This window comes from Rissa tridactyla, chromosome 1 (genome assembly GCF_028500815.1).
Source record: "Rissa tridactyla isolate bRisTri1 chromosome 1, bRisTri1.patW.cur.20221130, whole genome shotgun sequence".
Classification (NCBI taxonomy): Eukaryota; Metazoa; Chordata; class Aves; order Charadriiformes; family Laridae; genus Rissa; species Rissa tridactyla.
In genome coordinates, this window is record NC_071466.1 from 211,511,185 (window position 1) to 211,532,869 (window position 21,685).

Consider the following 21,685-nt stretch of genomic DNA (forward strand, 5'->3'; position numbering starts at 1 on the left):
CTGTTCACCGGGGGGAAGGTGTAATAAATTGCCTGCGGGGAGGCTTTGCTCCTCAGAGTCTCTTTAGAGATATGAGAAACTTCTGTCCGGATGGAAGATTTACTTGTGTGAAAACTGACCTTTGCTTGAGGAAGGGAACTAATGGGGCTCTGCTACTTAGCACACAGCTCTGAGCTAAGCCATCCATTACACACACATCTTAATAGCAGTCTGGCTCTTGAGTCCCATAACATCATTTCTGTTTTCTGCTTAACTGGGAATATATTTGTATAAGTGAGCTGTGTTTAGAGAAGGGGATAAGTTGTTTTTCCTTTCCGTTCAGCCACCCGAGGGGGAAGAAAAAGCAGCATTGTAAAAATGCGTTGGTTTGAGCCACTTTTTGAACGTGTTGATGCTGGCAGCATTGTCTTGTCTAATTTTGGGAAGCATTTAGACAACATGATAGGTACTATGCAGAAATGATGGATGCTGTCAGTGTAGGATTTGTACCTAATTTGGATCAAGCAGCAACAGCTATGTCAATGCCTACACACAGGTTCCCTGACTGGGTCAAAGTCATGCAGATATAGTTTCCATTTTCATTGCAATTTGTGCATTTATACCTTACACCAGTGGGTGTGATTTGCTGGCATCAGTGAAGCAAGCAGAAAGGTCTGCTATGAGGGGTCCCATCACCATGGCATTGAACAAAGGGGTAGAGCCAGTGAGTAAGTAAACCCCATGCCAGCTTTCACAGCCAAATCATGCCTTTGCGTGCTGCTGACAACGCGATGGAAGGGCTGGAGAGATTTCTATTCCTAAAATGGTTCAAGATCCTCAGCTGAAAGATGGTCTACAAATACTGAGGGATGGTGTTATGCAAGACAGTGCACCCAGTGAGCTACCTCTAATAGCCAAAATGTCACTCTTGGTAAGGATCAAAGAGGGGGAAAGATCTGGGCTGGTGCTGAGTGTGGGGAAATTCCCCCGGTGCCTGAGGGAGAGGAGGGGAGGAAGGCAGCGCGCTGCTGGGAGCCCGTCACTGCTCTCGCCTCACATTTGGGACAGATAACCACATCACTCCGAGCCAAGAGGAGCTCTAACAGCCTTTGTGTGCAAAGATGTGCTTCTCTTGCAAGCTAAGCTCCAGGGGACATTTCAGGGGTGGAGCGATTTGTAGAATATATTGAGGTGGCTCGCTGCTTTTATGGTGTGCTCAGGCCGGGTTCCCCACCTGGTGAGAGGGCAGAGGCCTCCCTGTACTGAGGTCAGTACCTCTGCAGGTGATGCTTGATGCTGTACCCAAACATAAGGGAGGAATGTGCCTGCACTACTGCCTTGATTCCTTCTCGATGTTGGTACTGAAGCACTGTCTGGTTACTTCCCAGGACGTACAGCCTGGAAGAGAAGAAGAGAGCTTGTCTCTATATGTTCCAAAGAAGATCCCTTAGTACTTTGTATGTGGAGAAGACGAGGCGTAGGAATGAGCAAATATCCCCAAAACGCATGGTTTTCCGGGAGTTCAATGGGCGAACCTCTTACAAACACTGAGAAAAATGGATGGGTGGTGGGTAAAGGTGCAAACAGCTTCATAGTATGGTACCGGTGGTGGGAAAGAGGGAGGGAACAGGCTCAGGTCAAACAATATCCACAGCTATTTTCTGTTAGCTGCAATTCCCTGTATTCTTGGAATCACATTCACCTCTAGTTTTGTGGCTTCCTTGCAATGAGGCAAAAGTTGACATAGGTCTCTCTTGCTGGTCCTGTCCCCTGCATCAAGCCCAGGTGCTGGGCAAGGGCAGGGGGGGCTGAGCACAGCACAAGCACAGGAGACAGGAACATGGGATCAGAATCGAAATTAATTCAGAAGGGGAGGTAAATGGAGCTTTTTAGAGCTGTTGATTTTCATTCCTGGCTGATTACTTAACAGGCCAACTATTTAGCATGACCATTGTCTGCTTTAAGTGTCAGCACATAAAAGTGCGCAACCATGGCTATTAGCAAACACGGCTGGAACATAAAAGGAACTCTGCAGCCTGAGCTGCTCAGAGTACTCATTTAGCATGAGACACTGGACATAATGACATCTGCATTTAAGTCCATTATACCGATGCATGTGATTTTTCTTTTCCTGGTTAGCAAATGGCCTCATATTTTTCAAATTATCCTCTGAGGTTTTAAATGACACGGTGAGGGATAATGAGCCAGACCCCAGGATGGATGAGGCAGAAAAGGGGTCTCCTCCTTTATCCATTGCTCTGTGACAATGAAATAAGAGGCAGTCCATTGACAGAGCCACCGAACTCTGCTGACAGCTCTGTCCTGCATCCTAACCAGAATGGAGTCAGCCAGCTGGGAAGGACACGGAGACTCCTCTGCCCATTTCAAACCTTCCTCTTGGGTCTGAGGGCATTTCCCACTTAGGGCAGGAGAAAACGCCAGGCAAGGTGACTGCACATCAAAACCAAAATCCTTTTGCTTCATTCTGACTTCTTCCATGAAATCTGGTTTTACCCTTTATTTTCTCTTTTCATGGGAAAAATAATGTTTTCACCAGGGGAGAGAAGAGCCACTTGGGATTGTTATTCTGGGATTTTTCCCCTTTTCTATTCATAATAGGCCCAAGATGGGTGTTTTGCCTCCCTGAATGGAAGCAGTATCACAGGGCTGGAGGGAAGGTACCCCCCCTTTGCCAATACTGAGTCCCCAGCTCCTGCCTTTTAGAAAAGGCAGGAACTCACCCCAAAATCACTGCCACACTGTTATCAGTCACGGTCACCTTGATCAGCAGCAGCCACCCTCAGTGCCATCATTGGCCTCTCTGTCACTGCCTGGCACTGCCCGCCTCTGTTTTGACTGGCCCTCTGACACAGCACTGTACCAGCACGCCAGAGCTACCTGCTTTGGCATGTCCCTCTGCCTGGCTGCCTCCTGTGCCCCTGTGGCCACCCCACTGCCTGCCTCTGAGGGCAGCAAGACATCTGAGGAGAGACAACAGCAACAACAGAGTGCTTTGCTATGCCCTTGCCTGGTCTGCGCTCTCTGGATGGCAAAGGGACCGTTTGTTCTAGTTAGGACTCAATGACAGTTTTTTCTGGCAGGGGCACTCCTCGAGAAGATGCTGTTCCTCAGTGAAACCAAGTGTTTAAACCTTTTTGAGGTCTTCCAAAGTCCTTTCAGTGTTCTTTTTGAATTTTCTTGGAAGACAACACCATAGCACCAGACTGGGAGTTTTCGGGGTGCTTCTTCTTGTTGAAAAAAAGTTTTTTTGTTGTTGGATAAAAGCCTTTTGGACCAGCTGGTTCCCACCAGAGTTAAACATCACAAGAACTATGATGATATAACTGCCCCAGGACAGATTACACCTTGCACAGACAAGACATCCATTTGCTGTGATCATGCTTCTAATATGATTGTGTTGAAGACCACAGTAAAATATTTTTACCGTTTGGCAGGTTCTGCTTGGAAATAAACACATGGGCTTGTGATCTCAAATGCTACAACAGTACATTTGCAGTCAGGAACTCGACTGCTCAGAGCCTGGTCCCTGCTAGGTGATAGATGGCCAAGTTCAGGCTGATGGGAAACGTGCAGAGCTGTGTGTTAGTGGTGATGCTAAATATTTTTTCTCTGACAGTTTCTTTTGGTGTGTGGAAATTGAGAGTGCTGCTCGTTTCAGCTCTCACTGGCCACACAAGCACACCACCAGCTCAGGTGCTTTTGGAGGCCGTTTCCCTGATAGTCCTGAGGCCTCCTATCCCCACTGCAAGGACAGAGCACTAGGGATCAAGCACCTTCCCAGAAGTCCTAAATTTGCCCATCTGCGCACACAAAACTGGGTTCACGTATGAGGCTGGCAGCAGCGGCCAGGGATTCTCCGTCTCCTGAAGGACCAGTAATCAAACTGGTGAGTCCAATGCTCAGTCAGGCATTTCTCCCTGCTGCAAGTCGGTGGTCGGCACGTGTGTAATGCAAGGCAGAAATTACAGTAGTGCCAGTTTCCAATCATCCAAGGATCAGGAGTTTCCACAGCTGCTTCTCACAGGCACTGCTATAAAAATGTCTGTGCTTGGCTGGTTACGATGGGAATTGCCATTCATCACAGTGTGAGGGGGCTTAAGCTGTCTCAGAGCAAGTTGTCAGTTAACCAACGCTTAATATAGAGCAATCTGATCAGTACAAGACGTGTCCTCGCAGCTAAAAAGCCTTAAACGTTTCAGATGCAGCAGATTCTGAAGTCTTCCAAGATACCTTCTCCAGTACTCATTATTAGCTTCCTGCTGCTGAGAGGGAGCAGGCAAGATAGGCACTTTGTGTTCATTACCCAGCATAATATTCACTGGTCTATTTAATTAATGCTTAGAAAATGTACTTCATGAATTATAAGTTACCGGCGGTGGGGAGAAATAGATTAACGTTGGCTGATCTTTTAAACTTTTTCCAAAATTATTTCTCTGGTTTTTACACTCAAAAATTCTCCTGGGGTGTTCCCCCCTTCTTGCAAGCACCTAATTTCTCATAGCAACAGTTGCTGGCTATCAGAAAACCTCCGCTCGAGGCAAAGCGGTTTGTTGGCTGTATTGCAAGAGATGCAGGTAGCGGAGCAGAAGTGTCAGACACATTGTACTGCCTGTTTCTCTGCCCAGCCCATCCATTACTCCCTGGATATATCAGCTTCGCAGCACATGGAGGAGTGCTGCTCTCAGGGGAGTCCTCAACAGAAATCTGAGAGTTGCCCCTTAAAACTGATGATCTTGAAACACACCGTAAGAAAGGGCTTATAAGCTCAACAGGCAAAACAGACAGAGGGGCGCAGAGGAGGGAGGAGTATTTTCTAAACGCAGCACAACAGCCCCAAGCAGCTAAATGATTTTCTGAAGGTCATGAAGGAAACCTGCGTCCGAGTCAGGAATTTAACCCAGATTTTTTGCTTGGTTCATTGCCTTAGCAGCTGGATGCTTCTTCCTGCCTCCTTAGTCACTGACATCGGTCATTGTGAAGTGTGGTTTCCTTCCCCGTTTTTGAAAAAGGTGGTAACAGGAGGAGGTCTGACAGAGATTCACGATCAGTGCAGAAAACGTGTCTTTCCCTCCCCTTTCCGTTGTTGCAGCAGCGGCTGTGAATTCAGGGGAGTTTGCTCCGGTTTGGGTTTTCTGAGCTTGCCACACAGAAAAATCCCAAAAGAGTTCTCTCTGCAAATCTGTTTTCTGTTAAGCAGCACCAATTTCCTGGTGCACATGCTTTGCATTTGTCTGGGTGCATGTGTGAGAGCAGTAGCTCCCCAGCACACTCTCCACGCCGGAGATCACTTGAGAACTGGGGTCTTTGTGAAGATGAAGTATCATGTGCAGGCTCCGAGAGACTCAGTTTTGTACGGAAAATAATCTGTGTACGTCTATGTGGAAAGCCTTGGGAAAGATCCTTGCCGCCTTAAGAAATGCAATGTTGCCCTCTAGTGATGATGAGGATGGTCTCGTTTGATCTGATGAAACAAAAAGCATTTTGGCTAACCTTCACAGGGATTCAAAAATGGAATAAATGTTCCTGTTTTCTTCTAACCCTGGAATTAAAGATCCTAGCGTCGCAACTCGGAGAGCACTGGTAGTGGCGATAAGCAGAGGAGGATCTCAAAGAATCATAGAACGTGTAAAATTATCATTTTTCTCTGTGAATTCAGCAGATGGAAAGCCAGCTGCACTCAGAGAGCAGATCTAGTAAGAAGGTTCCTTTTTTAATGCAGCATCTTTTTTTTGCATTTTAAAGCCAAGTATATTTTTATTTGCCAAAAAAAAAAAGGCAGAGGTTTCAAGGACAGGAGGTGAAACCCAATGGAAACCAGAAAAAAAAAAATTAAGAAGAAGTTGAAATTTTGTGCTTGTAATAGTTATTCAACTATTTTTTTGGTTTTTTGTTTGTTTTTTTTTAATTTCTCATTTGAACTCTTCTGGGGGAGGAAGGTGGGATAATAGCAGGGGTATTTTAGCAGATGAACAAGAGCTCAAAATGTTTCTCTCACTCTAGCAAGCAAGTAGTTGGTTGTATCTGTTAGGAAATAAACTGTTTTGAAGGGTCCTCAGAAGACACTTTGAAGCACTACAAAGCCCTGACCTTTACCCCTGAGAAGGTCACATTTAAGGCTCTCGATTCTGCAAACAGCTCGACGTGGACAATCCCTCCAGCGCTTGTGTGAAGCCCCAGGGGTGTCAGCAGGTCTCTCAGCTCCACTCCCAGACAGTAGGGTCAGGCAGAAAGGTTTCTCTGTAACTGGACCCCACATCTCAACCCAGATTTCTAAGGTATCTCGGTTTTTGAAGTCCCTGATGCAGACAGCATTTCCCTGGCACCTTCCCTATTCTAATTGCCTCTGACAAGGCACGATAGTGCTGGAATTTATGTAAGGAACATTGCTGCCAGTGTGCTGCAGCTTAAAGATCACTATAAAACAGGGTGGGCAGACAGATGTAATTTTTTTTCCTTACTTAAAACACAAAGTAAATTCAAAATTCACCTTAAACATTCACTGAACCTCTCCAGGCTTTCTCTGTTACTACAGGAACACACAACATACTTATATCAAACAATCAGTCATTAACTTTGATGGTATCCTGAGCTTTTTTCCCCAAAAGGTGACAAGGCAGAATTAAGGGCTGGAGCCAATTCAAGCCAGTGGCAAAACTCTCATGGAGTTCATTGCCAAAGGATCAAACCTTGAAAGCAGACAGGACATGGAGTACCGAGCTGACTCATATATACCATGGGCTTTCAACATAATTGCAAATATTTGGAATAATCAGCCAATGCAAAAGACTAGGTTTTTCTGACACTGAGGGTTTGGGCTGGTAAGCTTTCTACCGAGTTCTGAGAAGTCATCTCAGCTCCAAAAAAAATATTCGATTATTGGCATTCCCACTCATCCCCAGCATTGCTACTCACAGTACTGGTAAATTGTGCAAGGTCCTTAACTATTGCTGGTTGCTTACTCTGCAAACATAGCTGCTACATGCTAGCTGCTAAAATATGTAAAGAAGTCTTTATAAAATTTGCCTTATGCAGAGCTGAACTTGACAGGGAAGGAACCCAGAAGCGGTTTTCTGTCAGTGAACATTTTACACGACGGAAATGAGCAGGTTAGGTAAAGGAGTGAAGAAGAAATGCCAAAAATGTGATGGAGAATGAAGGGGAGTTTACAAGCAAACAGAATAAAGGATTATTTGAAGTTTAAAAGCAAAACAAAGGATTATTTAGAAACAAAATCATCCACTTGATGATCCAGTTCCTTTGGTATGGCTGGCGTGGTGGTGACTGATCACATCCTAGAGCATGCACATGCCTCTTTCATGACCCCAGTCTGTCATAAGCAAAGAAACTTCATTTTTAGTGTACTCATCATGACTCTGTTGACCACATTTTCCATTTAATGAGTACATTTTTATGTTTTGCCGTAGTTCCTCCTTGTGTCTCACCTCTCTTGCTGTCTCTTTCAGGTTCTACATTGAAAGCATCTCCTATCTAAAGGACAATGCCACCATTGAACTGTTTTTCTTGAACGCCAAGTCCTGCATCTACAAGGTAAGGACTTGGGGGGCTCCAGGCGGCACTGAGGTGGGCTGAGATGTCTGGGTCTGCGTCCCCTTACCCAAAATTTACATTGGTCACACCTGGACTTTGAGACAGAGAAGAGAAGGTTCTGGGGAGACCTTATAGCAGCCTTCCAGTATCTTGAAGAGGGCCTGCAAGAAAGGTTGAGAGGGACTTTTTACAAGGGCATGCAGTGATAGGACAAGGGGTAATGGCTTCAAATTGGAAAAGGGTAGATTTAGATTAGATATTAGGAAGAAATTTTTCACCTTGAAGGTGGTGAGACAGGACAGGTTGCCCCGAGAGGCTGTGGCTGCCCCATCCCTGGAGGTGTTCAAGGCCAGGCTGGATGGGGCTTTGAGCAGCCTGGTCTAGTAGGAGGTGTCCCTGCCCATGGCAGGGGGGTGGAACTAGGTGATCTTTAAAGGTCCCTTCCAACCCAAACCATTCTATGATTCTATGATACGTCCTCCTCTGACCCTCCCTCACTCCTCTGTCTCTAACCTCCCTGGCACTTGGCAGCAGCTTCCCTGTCAGAAGTTCTGAGGTAAAACACCCCTGGAAGTAACTGTTGTGGTTGGCAGGAGGGAATCTGCAGCCGCTAAAATTATAAACTGGCTTGCAGTTAGAAGCAAACGTCTGGTTTTGTGTTAAAAACCGGCCGCTGCTGGTGCCCGCGCTGTGCTGAAGGGTCGCCGTTCGGGGTTCCCGCCCGAAGAGGGCGGCAGCGGCCGCGCGGGCTGCGGCGCGGGCGCCATCTTGTGGGGAAGGCGGCGAGGAACGGGCGCCTTGGAGAGGGTGGGGGGTTGTGAGAGGTTAAATGGTGCGTTTGTGAGGCCGTTCGTGTGCGAGAGGGTGTGCAGGGGAAGCGTGAGGGTGCGAGAAGGGGTGCGAGTGTGAGAGAGGGGGTTGGCATTGGGAGCTGAGTGTGTGAGGGGTGGGGGACTGTGTTCGTGCGGGGCTGTACTGTGAGAGTTTGTGCGTCTGTGAGAATGTATTAGGTATGCATACGACTACATATGTGTGACAGTGTGACAGAGTTTGTGGGACAGGGGGAGTGAGCATGTGGGTGTATGGGAGGCAGGGAAGGGTGTCTGTGGGTGTGTACCGAACATCACCTTATACGGCAACAAGCCATGCACGGAGAAATGTTTTTTGTACCAGAAATAGCCCTGCCTGGCAGGCTATTGAAAACACCAGCGCTGTAACTCAGAGCTGCCCCTTGCAAGGCACTCTGTGTGCCAGAGATAAGGGTGTCCTGGCACGGCCTCTGCTCCCCCAGCAGAGCTGCAAAGCTGATCCCTTCCCCGATGCCACAAGCCAAACGTGCAAGTGAAACGGCAGGGTCCAGAAAATTCAGCAGATCTGGAAAATTAAGCAGTCCCAGAACCCGCTGAGGTGGGTGGAGGCTGGCTGCGTGAGGGCTCGGCCAGGTGGGCTGGATGTGCGGGACTGGGAGAGGTTTTCCAGCAGCTGGGATTCCCTGGGTGGATCCCTCCTACCTCCCTCTGTGCTGGCAGAGGCCATTCCTGGTGACTCACCTCCGTCTGCCAGGGAGGAAGAGGTAGGAAAAGACAGCTGTGGTCAGGGAGTGATTGCACCGCCATCCCGCAACCCTCAGCAGGTTTGCAACCTGCTAAGCCACCTAGCTTACACCGAATCTGGAACCTCGCTTCCTGACATCTGCAGGGACTAAAATGCAGGGACTAACTTTGCACCTCCTAAAATGCAGGGTAGCAGCCAGAAAAAATGCCTTTTTTTTTTCCAGTGCCCAGGAAAGAGGCAGGGCTGCTAAGCTGAGCTGCGCAGAGGGCTTTGCTCTCTGGCAAGGCTGCAATTAGATGTGCTTAGTCAGCCCTCTCCAGCAACGAGCTCAGTAAGCATCACATTTTGGTTCCTGGGGGAAGTTCCTTTCTGGAGTGTTGCCAGGAAAAGCTTACACTGTCGTTCTTTTTTTGGAGAAAGCTTAATAAGAAGAAGAGAGAAAAAAGAAAAAAAAAAAAAAGAAAGAAGTGCCTACAGATCTAGGTTGGTCTATTTTAGTCTGACCTCTCCTGAAACCATTACGTTGCACATTCAAGCTGACTCTCATCTCCATCCAAAAATATCCTTGCTGGATTCCCAGTCTCCCATGCGGGTCCTTCCCCATTTGACTTGCAGCCACGGTAAAGCCATGCTGTGCTATTAAAAAAGGTGCTGAATTTGAAAGTTGGGCACAAAGTCTCTGCTAAGATGCAGGGCGAGCACCCGACCGGCATGCTTGGAGGCATCCTCTAGGTGCAGAAAGGGGGATTTGGTGTCCAAGCACAGACAGTGCTTGTCGTCCCTGCAGCTAGCAGGGGGTGTTGCATGCTCCCAAACCTTGCAAGCTTCCTTGTTGCACACAAAGTTTCCTCATTGGACTTCCTATGGATGGTTTCACTCCAAGCTCCCCTGCAGCGTGGAAAGACCATAGTGTCTGTGATATAAATGTAGTTCATAATGCTATGCTAGCACCTCAGACCCTCAAATGTCCCCATGTCAAGTTGGGAAAGAAGAAAACTGAGGCCTGTTTAGTTTGGGGCTGTTGGTCCCCTGGTTGGCAGCTGGGTCTGTGTTGGGTGCTGTTCTCTTGGCTGTGCCCACCGCTCCTTCTTGCCCACCATCTTGTATCAGGAGACATTCATGGACCACCCAAACCCTCGCACAGGACCAGCAAGCCACTGTTGCCCAGAAGGGCCAAGCCACCAAACAAGACAGGGCTTGGCATTAGGCACTGTCCCTCCATCAGTCAGGCTGTTTAATTACTAGCATGTTCTGGCATGGGTTTCGGCCTGCGCCAACTAGCCCCGGCCCAGGCGTTGCTTGGGCACTGCTCAAGGATGAGCACCTGTTCCCAATACAGCTGAGGCAACCCCGACTGGGATCAGGGGGGCGAGGAAGAGTGTTTAATCATGAGCTATACTGTGCCATGTGCCCTTAGGGCCAGAGAACGGGCTCTGGCCCACTTTACCTACTAGCATAGACTTGCCATAACATCGACGTGTGGTTGCAGAGGCTGGTTTGTCCGTGCGATGCCTGGTGCTTCAAGGAGAGAGGAAGACCAGGCGCTCTGGTTCTACTCCGTATCGCCCCTCGCTATGGAATATACCTGACTGTCCCAGCCCGGCCCTGCCTGCAGCTGAATCGACATCTCGCAGCAGCCGCTTCCCTTGGCACAGGCACATCGTTAGTGCAGGTGCCTGCATGAATCAGGCACTTCAGCTGAACCGGGGAAGGTGTGTTTATTGCCCGCAGCAGAGCTGGTCTTCACTCCCCAGTGAGTTGTTACGAAGGAGGTGAAGGAAGTGCTTATTTTAAAAAGCTGGCACTAGTGAAAGCCAAGGACACCTGGATCTTATCCTCTGTTTTGTTCCCTTTGTTTTTGATTTTGCCAGAGACAGGCCAACGCAGCGATTGTGGCTTGTAAATGAGGTGTGGCCATGACTTGGCTGGAGCACGGATCACAGCAGTGATCTATATTTAGATCCCTTATTTCTTGCCAGATGAGGTAAAATATTAAAAACAGCAGCTTAAATAAATATAACAGAAGAGTCACCACAGGAGTGCGCTGAAGTGACCCACTGTATATAGCCACATACGTAGGAGACAACATTAGGAGATCTAGTTGCAGAATTGAGGCCTAAACAGTATCTCAGTAAAAGCCCACTCTCTTCCCAAAAGCTGACACTGGTAGGGAGCAGAGACTTGAGAGCACACTTGGCCATGAGATTAATACTCCTCCTTCCCATCCCGAGCATAGAATCATAGAGTACCAGGTTGGAAGGGACCTCAAGGGTCATCTGGTCCACCCTTTCTCGGCAAAAGCATGGTCTAGAGAAGATCTTTGATGCCGGTTTGCATCCCACAAATTTGGATGGAGCAGTGCCTGGACCCCTGGGTTCTGTGACTGCTATCACAGGCCCAGCAGAAGGACCCTGAGAGGATCTCATGGAACCATCAGTGTCCTTCATGTGACCACAGTGTCCAAGCAAAACACTCACAATTTCACCTGACCCTCCAAGATTGCTTTCATTGGGGGCTGGATCCTATAGAACGGAGCACTGAAGATCTACCAAAAGATCTGCTGTCACAGCTCATTCTCAAAGCAACCCCAGCCCCAGTGCTCACAGAGATAAAGGGGCCAAAACCAGAGCTCCCAGCCTGCAAGAGGGAATTTTTACACTCTTTTTCCTGTGAGTTTAGCCTGGGCAAGGGCCAAAGGAGTTGTGTCTTTGACACAACCTCAGTAAAGACAAATTTTCTCATGTCCTTGCTTCTGTCAGCCAAGGATAAGACTATGTTCTCCTGAAGCATGGGTGACATTTGGGGGAGAAAAAAATGTATTTACCAGACTAGCTTTCATTAAATCACAGATCAGAAAAATAAAAATTACCCTGATCCTCCCCCTTCCACCTGTCTTCTCCCTCCTTCCCAGGAATCCCTTCATGCCACACCCAGTTATGCTTCATTTACCAAGCCATTATGCTGAGTATTTGGCTCTCTCCACATCTGAGTGGGCAGGTTCTCCCTCACTTTGGTCTCCAGGAGCACAGGGAATGCTTTGAAGCCTAGCCAGGGGAGAAAACTGGCAGTAGCCAGGAGGTGATGCACGTTCTTCTTGCAGGAGCTCAAACAGACTCAACTCTCTTTTTCTTTGTTTTCTTCACCTTTCAAGGAACTCATTGAGGTTGACAGTGAAGTGGTGTTTGAACTGGCTGCATACATCTTGCAGGTAAGCACCTGCCTTCTCTCGCTTCATGCTTCCTCGTGTTGCATTAAATCTCTTGACTTGCCAAATCCAAAATGGCTGTATGGAAGTGCAGGCGTTCTGCCAGTTGCTGGAGAAAGACATCTGTATGCAGTTTTCATCATTTATACCAATGCAAAATAGATACAGAAGGCTCTTTCATTAGACCTCTCTATGCAAGGAGCAGATTCCACTGCCCAACATTTTGTGTACATAAACGTATATTATGTTTGCGCTGACACAGATATCCAAGACCCTGGAGTATGATGTAAAGCCAGAGAAAATCTAAGTGATGAGTGTAATTTCCTAGGTGAAATCCATGCAACTGTCTGTATTCTCCAAGATGGGCAGAAGGGCTTAAAGAGTTTCCAAAAAACTTCACCGGAAAAAAAAAAAAAAAGTCTTTTAAAGTGCTGCTCTTCAGGAAGAAGGAAAGGATCAGAGAGCAAATTACCATCAGCATTTGGTAAATCTCTCGTTCCCAAAGAGGAATCTTTTCAGGGTAGTGGAGGTGGGTTTTTGTGAAAGGTCTGGTTTTAAGAGCATGACTGTGGGAGCAGATGAGAGATAACTGTCAGGTGATCCTTGTTCCCCTTTCGTACAGTGTGCTTTTGATTGTTTTTTCCCATTAGCCACGAAGCTATGAGGAGCCTTGTGAGCAGACAAGCCATCTCATCAGACTGCACTAATAAATAACAATGCATTGCACTTCTGTAGCACTTTCCATGTTAAAGAAGCAATTAACGCATAGGGATTTGAATCTTCATTAAAAACGTTTTATGTAACAAAAATGGAGCGAGAGAGCCAGGATGGGGGACTCAATTAAAAGCACATTATAGAAATTACATATTGGCTGTTGGGGGAATACACATCAAACAACAGGCTCATTGTGAGAAGCAGCAATAGGGTTATGAATCTATTGTCTGCTCATCCTAATGAATAGCTTGAGCGCTTTGTAATTGTACAGCCAGATCCAGATCTGCCACTGTAACCCTTGTTGCCTGTGATTGTTTCTCATCACAGACAAACACAGGATGTTACATATATTCCTGTAGTAGTTTGATGTGTAAGTTAATGAAAACAGTCAAAACAAGCCACACCTCTGCCGTCTGTAACCAGAAATTACTACGACCCATGTTTGTGACAGGATCCAAGCAAAACATACTGCATTTTGTTCTACTTCTCACTGCAGCATTTAGGTCAAAGAACCGAAGTGTGAAGAATCTACCCTACAAAACTGTTTTTTTTTAAATTCAGCATGCTCATCCCTGTGCAGGCCAGGACATATCATTTGGGTTTTGCTGTGTTGAACTATAATCATGATATGCTCGAAGTCTCCTTCCCACGAATGAGAGGAGAAGTCGTTTGCCCTTCAATTCACTTAGAGGGAAATAGTAACATAGAACTGTCAGGACTCGAGTGGTTTAGTCTGCAGCCTTATTTCAAATTGTTGTGTTACCAGAACAAATTAAAGTACCACCGAAGCTGAACTTTACCCCAGCCTCAGGACTGAAGCACCACTGGATGTGGGCTGACAGGTTTTGCGGTTGGATGGACTGATGTAAAGACAAAAGACCTGGATGCAAAACTCAGTCCTCTTGGCAGCGGAAACTCCCTCACTGCACAAATTACATTCTTGCACTGTGTTTTCTGTGTAGCTGACGGCAAATGAGGTGCTTTAGCATTCATCATCCGAAATGCATATTGCCTATGGAAAATGCAAAATGCGTATTACGTTTATTGAGGAGGATACTCACCAGATTTTGAGGGTTCGCCAGATAGGCAGTAAGACTCAGGTACTAATCTAACTACTGGACTGGAACATGACCCATCCCTTTTACTGTCAGGCTGTGATGGTGATAAATAGAAATATCTAGTAAGGGAGCTAAATACTCCCCCGAACACTCAGCAGGGAGTTAAAGAACCCTGCGTCTTACATCCCCTTGAAAGCTGACGGTGAGCAAGCTTTTTGAGAGTCTAGTTACTAGAAAATTATGAGAATACTTGTAGAAAGAGTCAAGGGAGTTGCAGTCTCAGAGGCTCCAAGGTCACTGAGACTTCAGAGATCTTATAGCAATGTAGGATCCACCTTGACCCAAAAAATTGCTCATTTACTAACATTATTTCCTGCAGCTCCTTCTTGGGTATCCACTAGCAGAATGAGGAATCATCCGGCCCTGTACTAGGCAAACCTTTTCTTTGCTAATCTGCCCAGCTCACTGCATGTATCATGGCACTTGACATTAGATACTGGTTCCAAAAAATACATGAGGAATCAATTACAACAGGAAATTGCTGCTAAATGAATTTTGCAAATGGAAAATCTTGAACAGCTGTTTTCTTATTTTTTTTTCTATTTTTAATGATATATTAATTTTTCTTTCTCATTTTACAGGAGGCAAAGGGAGATTTTTCAAGGTAGGTGAAATTAAAAGTTTTTGCCATTGTGTGCTGTGAGAATGAATCTGGTAAAACCACTGTGTGAGTGATGCGACTCAGTTGTAGCTGCGTAGCAACAGGAATGCATTGCTAACATAGACATTGAGTTTCCTGAAATCATTTCTGCACAAAACAAAGCCTTTGACCAGAGCATGCCTTGCAATCAGCATTGTTTGTGACTTTGGTGTTGACAAATCTCTTTATATACCCATGAAGTTCAGGAAATAGACTAGTCTTCAGAAGGAAATCACTAAGGAAATGACTTTACAATCACAGGTCCAGCCAGAGGCAACATTAAAATTCCATCACTAATTGATATTTCAGCTTGAATTTGGACAGAGTTCTCGTAATCATAATGATTATGAGAATGGTTGGGTTTATTGAATTTCTGCTATCCCTGGAGCCAAATCTTCAGACTTGCTGTAAGAAATTCAGAGAGGTGACTGTGGTCAGTGTTTCAGCAGACTGTTAATGAAATGCCCAAGAATTTTCATTTAAGTTGACAGTATCTGTCAGTTACACATTAGTAGCAACCAAAGGTCAGATGGCTGTTTGGTGCTTCATGAGAAACATGAAAGTTCTTCATCTGAAGCCCAGGAGAGGTAAAAAATTCACATACTCCATATATTACTTTTGCTGACCTGAATGTGAGTTCAGCTGGAGGACCACAATATCCATTGAAGTTAGTTTCAGAGAAGAAAACAAGGTGTGAATGGGCAGTGGGGTTGAATTGACAGATGAGCCTAAAGAGGTGTCTTAATTTTGTCAGCATTGAGATACACTGAGAGAAAACTGTAATGATACCGTGTGCACCTATAGGAGGCTGTGAATAACAGGCGGGTTCCACCTTCTGGTGGACTGGGACTTTTAGCCAACTAAAATTGAGACAAATCAGTGAAAAAGAAGAATGCATTGCAAATATTACCTGCCCAACATGGAATCTGAGATGACAGGAGGTAACCCTTGCTAAAAGGAAGTTTAAGTTCTGCCTTATCATTTCTCAAAACTGTAATCAACTTGCAGAATCCTGACATGCATCTGACCACGGAAGCACATGCCCAGTCTTGCTTCATTTTCAGTTCCACGTGATTTGGAAGAAGTCAGCTATCAGCAGTGTTTATTTAGGGGGTATTGGAGTGCATGTGGCTCTTTTATTTCTCAGTCTGGTTTTCAATGCACTGACAAGTGCTTAGCCCAGTAGAGCTGGACCAAGCAGGGTTTTGCCATTCAAACCTGTGATAAACCACATCTTCCAATGGTTATGCTACGAAGAACAACATTTAATTTTTCTCAGAATATCTTGGATATGACAAAAACAGGCCCAGAAAGTGTACATTCAGACTATGAAACACAGAATAGAAAGGAATCAGATGGCTCAGGGTAATAGGACTGAAAGCGTTTTATCTTAAAGTATCTGTTTCCAGACCAAAAGTGGAAACAGCCGGTGGAAAACATCCATCTGCTAAAAGCTGTTTGATGTCCCTTGTAAAAGGAATGGTTGAGCTTATCACAGTGCATATCTCTAGGCCACAGAGAAATGAGGAATCTTCCCTGAGAGCACAGAAGATAACTCAACACATAGTGTTAAATGGTTCCTCCACATCAGTGTGGCAGTCATCACTATCCCCATTAAAACAGTTAGCTCTTAGTCCTTTCCACCTGTGGATCACAATGATTTGAAGTGGAAGGGGAAATCCTTACATCCGAGTCAGACAGAGAAGCAGTGTCATAATAACAATTTCGTGACACTGCCAGGGATCTTAATTTATAAATGGGCTTTGGTGGCAAAGCAATCTGCCATATTAGCGGAGTTTAAGGCCTGTTCTTGGAGGAAGGTAGAAGAATGCTACCCTGATCCTCTATGGTCTAAGAGAAGACTTAGCATCTCCAGGGATGTGTGTCCAGCAGCTCCCCTCTAATGTGCACTGACATGGGTTTATGTACTGGGTGAGATCCAGGTGCTACTGAAGTCAGCATGAGGTCATTGTGGTCAAGATTTTGCCTGCTGAGATTTGTGGTTATTCATATCAGCAGTGTAAAAATCTGGGAGGCGAATCAAGCCTGGGGCCAGCCAGAGGAACTGCAGATGAGACAAATGTTCTGACTTCTCTTAAGGCTGAAGTTAGCTTCAGTGTTTGAAGTTAGTTGATGTTGAAATGCTGTTTGAAATAGAAGTGGCTACTCTTTGAAACAGAGAAGTTCCGCAGTTGTGAATGTTTTGCTGCTGAGATTTAAAGATAATAAATGTGCGTGGCAGCATACATTGCGTGAAGGCTGAACTCTTGAACTCCTGCTTTGTTTTTGAAGAAATAAGTTAATTCTAGAGGGTTGCATGCTTGGAACGCAGACTGCAGATTTCCCACACCTGCCCTGTCTACTGCCACCGTCAGATTTATAGCTTGTGAGACTACAAGTTTCTCTTTGGCTGTGATCCAGAAAAGTGCATAAGCACTGGCTCATTTGTAGCGATGGGAGAATTGCTCTTCCCCATGGGAGCCTTCCTATGAGTCACTGCTGGTCACCTCAGGTGCTGGGAGAGCCCATGCCAAATTGTCGCCATTTCAGCTGTGGATTGGCACCTGCCCATGACGGCCAGAGCGTGATAACCTCCAAACCCCACTGCACCCAGGTGGTGGATCACAAAGGGCTGGTTCAGGACTCCTGAATGCAGTGGCATGTCTGCTTTTTGAGCCTCATGGGAGCTCAAAAAACAGAACTGATCTTACAAACTCTGGCAGTCAGGTGTCTACCTCTGTGAACTGCTGCATCTACAATGACAGCAGCTCCCACTGCTGCTTTTGAGGGAATAATCCCATGCCTCAGAATAATAACTGTGCTCATAGTACTACTCTTTCCTTTCCCCAGAAGGGGCTTATGTGACGTTTCAAGCACATGTCCTACATCCTTTGGTAGAGCATCATCATATATGAGTCTCAGTGCTGATTTTTGCCACCTAGGAGTATTCCCTAACTCAGGCATCGCAACAACTGCCCAGTGTTTCATAAGCCTGGAGAGCACATAGTCTGAGTCGCCCTTATCTGTCTTGAACTAAGATGCCACAAAAGCCCTGACAGATCATAGAATCATAGAATCATTTAGGTTGGAAAAGACCCTTGGGATCATCGAGTCCAACCATCGACTCCACTCTACAAAGTTCTCCCTTACACAATATCCCCCAACACCACATCTAAACGAGTCTTAAACACGTTCAGGGATGGTGACTCCACCACCTCCCTGGGCAGCCTATTCCAGTGTCTGACCACTCTTTCTGTGAAGAATTTTTTCCTAATGTCCAGCCTAAACCTACCCTGCTGCAGCTTGAACCCATTCCCTCTTGTTCTATCTCTAATTACCTGTGAGAAGAGACCAGCACTAACCTCTCTACAATGTCCTTTCAAGTAGTTGTAGAGAGTGATGAGATCTCCCCTCAGCCTCCTCTTCCTCAAACTAAACAGTCCCAGCTCCTTCAGTCGCTCCTCATAAGATTTATTCTCCAGGCCCTTCACCAGCTTCGTTGCCCTCCTCTGCACTCGCTCCAGCACCTCGATATCTCTCTCGGATGGAGGTGCCCAGAACTGGACACAATACTCAAGGTGTGGCCTCACCAGTGCTGAGTACAGGGGAACAATCACCTCCCTACTTCTGCTGGTCACACTATTTCTAATACAAGCCAGGATGCCATTGGCCCTCTTGGCCACCTGGGCACACTGCTGGCTCATGTTCAGCCGCTTGTCAATTAGAACCCCCAGGTCCTTTTCCGCCAGGCAGCTCTAGAGCCACACTGCCCCAAGCCTGTAGCGATGCATGGGGTTGTTGTGGCCCAAGTGCAGGACCCAGCACTTGGCCTTGTTGAAGCACATTCCATTGGCATTGGCCCATCCGTCCAATCTATCCAAGTCTCTCTGTAGAGCCTCCCTATCCTCATGTAGATCAACACTCCCGCTTAGCTTCGTGTCATCTGCAGACTTGCTGATGATACACTCTATGTCCTTATCAAGGTCATCAATAAAGACGTTAAACAGAAATGGTCCCAACACCGAGCCCTGAGGGACACCACTTGTGACCAGCCGCCAGCTGGATTTAACTCCATTGACCACCACTCTTTGGGACCACCCATCCAGCCAGTGCTTGATCCAGCAGATCAGTTTGGCATCTATAGCGAACAATTTGCCTAAGGCCTTTTCCAATTTTTATGTGTGTTTCATTTAAAAAACAAAGCCGTCAGAAACCCGCAGCTCCTGAACCCTTTTAGACCAACTAAGAAAAATATTTCTCAGTCTTTGCTGTAAGTGGCCTGGTCCGTCTCAGTGTTTTGGAAGCAGAATTATACAAAGGGTACATCTCTTACTTGGTACAGATTTAGGCAGAGCAAGGTTTAAAATAGAAAGTTATTCTCCTTAAGAAGTTCCTAGTCCTCTGCATTTAACGAGAGTGGTGTTCACATTATTTAAGAGAATCCTCAAATGCTTCAGTTGACAAGACTGAAAAAGGTTTACATTGAGGCTGGGACATAACACTGAATTTAGGACAATTGAGCATCCCCATTCAAATGATTCTCAGGTTGAATAGGACACTTAAGATCTGATCTATGCTTTTTTATATTAGTTACAAAAGTTTTGACTTCAAAGGCACAGAATTACACCTATAAAGCTCCTAAACTAGTATCCTGCAGACAGACGTAAAGGTTATTAACTCAAGCTAATCTTGTTTCTAATAGGGACCTGAGTCACACTTGGTTGGCAGAGCATAGGCAGGACAAATTTCAGTTCCTTAAATGAACACAGTTCCTACAGGTGTGACCCTCTTTAGGCCTACATAGAGGAAGGAACCAGAATGCCCTGGCTAATTTGAGGGGGGAGCATCACATATTGTTAAAACAGTTGAGATTTTCTGTCTAAATTAATCCTACTGGATTAAGAGTCCAGTCTAACAGCGACCAAAATCTTTCAGAAACTCACACCAACTTCAGTTTTAAATGTTCAGAATCCAGCTCTTCAACTTTAAACAGCATCTATGTCAAAGCAGCTGAAAATAACATATACTGATCATTTGTCCCTCAGTTTGGGGAGGAGAACGAAAAAACTCTAAGTAAAACATAAAACAAAATCCTGAACCCATGCAGCTAGTTCCTCAGGCAGGCTCTCATTGCTAGATTTCTTCCAGTTAAGCAATATGAGACATTTCGCCTGAACTCCAAGTATCTCCCAGCAACATATGAAAGAATAACAAAGGAGAAAAGCAAACGGCCAGTTTCCTGTTAAGCAGAATTTCACAATAATTTCAACATTTGCGCAGATGGTAATCTAACATAGTTTCAGGCTTACTTTTCTTTCTGTGTAACCTAGTGACATTTAACCAATTAGAATTTATTAAGGGGTTACAAAATCCAGGCTGCATTCTTGCAACCTTAAGGAGAAGATCCTAAACACTGTATTTCAAATGGAACTGTTTAATCCGAGAATCTCAGACTCTGTTATTTTCTCTGGCATTCAGCAGAATTAATTACCGTGCTGAGAAGAGTTGATAACTTTAACCTGCAGCTTTGTTTTGTTACTGATCATTGTTATTACACGTGCTGGAAAACGTATGGATTTCCTGAGACAACTGCACACGTAATCTTGCTCAAAATTACTGCAGCCAGTTTCCAAAAAAGTTGTTTTTCACAAAATGCTTATGAAGTGGCTAGGTAGGTCTTTTACCCCCGTGTACAGACAGAAATACTGAGACGTGAAGAGTAATTTATTTGGCCAAGACTCATTAAACAGTCAGTACTAGAACTAAGACCAGAACTCAGGAATTCCTGGCTTCTAGGTTCATTCTCCAGTCAGTTCCCCTTATTTCTGGATATCTAAACACCTTTCAGGACCCCATGCAGATGGCTTTTCCAGTTCATTTTTCATATTGATATTCAGTCTCTTAAGTATAATTTCCACCATAATGCAGGAATAAAGGGTTCTGGAGGACACAGAGAAATTGTATTTGGAGCCTTTCCCCTGTATATTAATAAATCTGTATCAAAAGCACCCTTCCCTTCCATGTATAACAATCCTGCAGGTTGGACACTTTCAAATATAAAATAAATGCAGCACAAGTAACCGGATTAAACAAACACTTTCTAAATACAGTAATAAAATAAACACACTGGGATATTTTACTAGAAAGAGCAGGAAAGGCAGTAAGTACAAAACCACTTGTGATCCTGCTGGAAACATTTTAAAAATTAAGGGGTTTGGTGTTTTAAAAGGAGCCAAGAGGAAAGTGACCTCGTGGCCACTCGCTCAAATGCAACCTGAGTCATTATTTTTTTTCCTTTTTCTTGATGACATCTTTTTGGGAGTCTAATTTCATTTGTCTTGAGACAAGTCTTGCCAGAAAACTTAGTGAATATATGGACCATGGAATGAAATACCTTTTGTTCCTGGAAATGCTTTCCTGAACTACATTTGGTGCCTTGAAGTTGTGAGGCGCTACCTGTAAGGTATTTTCTAGGTACTGAGCAGAAATGCCAATTCCATCCAACAATATCACTAAGAATGTCTTTTTCTTTGATTCTTAAGACTTTTTATCGCCGTGTAAGCAAGTTTTGCTCCTCACTGACAGAAAAGACAGAGCAGACTGGTGTTAGCCCTTTCTTTTATGGGAGCTATTACTGATTCAGGCTTTTTCCCAGACTCTCAAAGATAGTCAGTCACCACTAATCTTGCCCTGTTTGACGGCTCTCTGGGCTCAGAAAGTCCCTGTTTGGAAATTACTCCCTGTCTTCCCAGAAAAGTTTTGGAAATTTCTCAACTTCCTTCTATGAGCGGCCAGCCTCAAAAGATCTTCACTTGAGGGCAGTGACTGCTGCTTGTTCTCTCTTTGTGCTAGGTTCTATTTTTTTCCCCCAGTTTCTTTCCAAATGTCAAAAAACTCTGTAAGAGC

At 45.4% G+C, this 21,685-nt stretch overlaps 1 protein-coding gene across 5 annotated transcripts in view; it reads left to right on the forward strand.

Moving 5' to 3' along the window:
* Positions 1–21,685, forward strand: part of FRMD4A (FERM domain containing 4A) — a 228,483-nt gene that overhangs the window by 137,533 nt on the left and 69,265 nt on the right. For all 5 annotated transcript variants that reach the window (XM_054188941.1, XM_054188944.1, XM_054188940.1 and 2 more), the window contains 3 exons: positions 7,464–7,548; positions 12,254–12,310; positions 14,721–14,743. In XM_054188941.1, the coding sequence (XP_054044916.1) occupies positions 7,464–7,548; positions 12,254–12,310; positions 14,721–14,743 (165 nt within the window). The remainder of the gene's footprint in view (positions 1–7,463; positions 7,549–12,253; positions 12,311–14,720; positions 14,744–21,685) is intronic.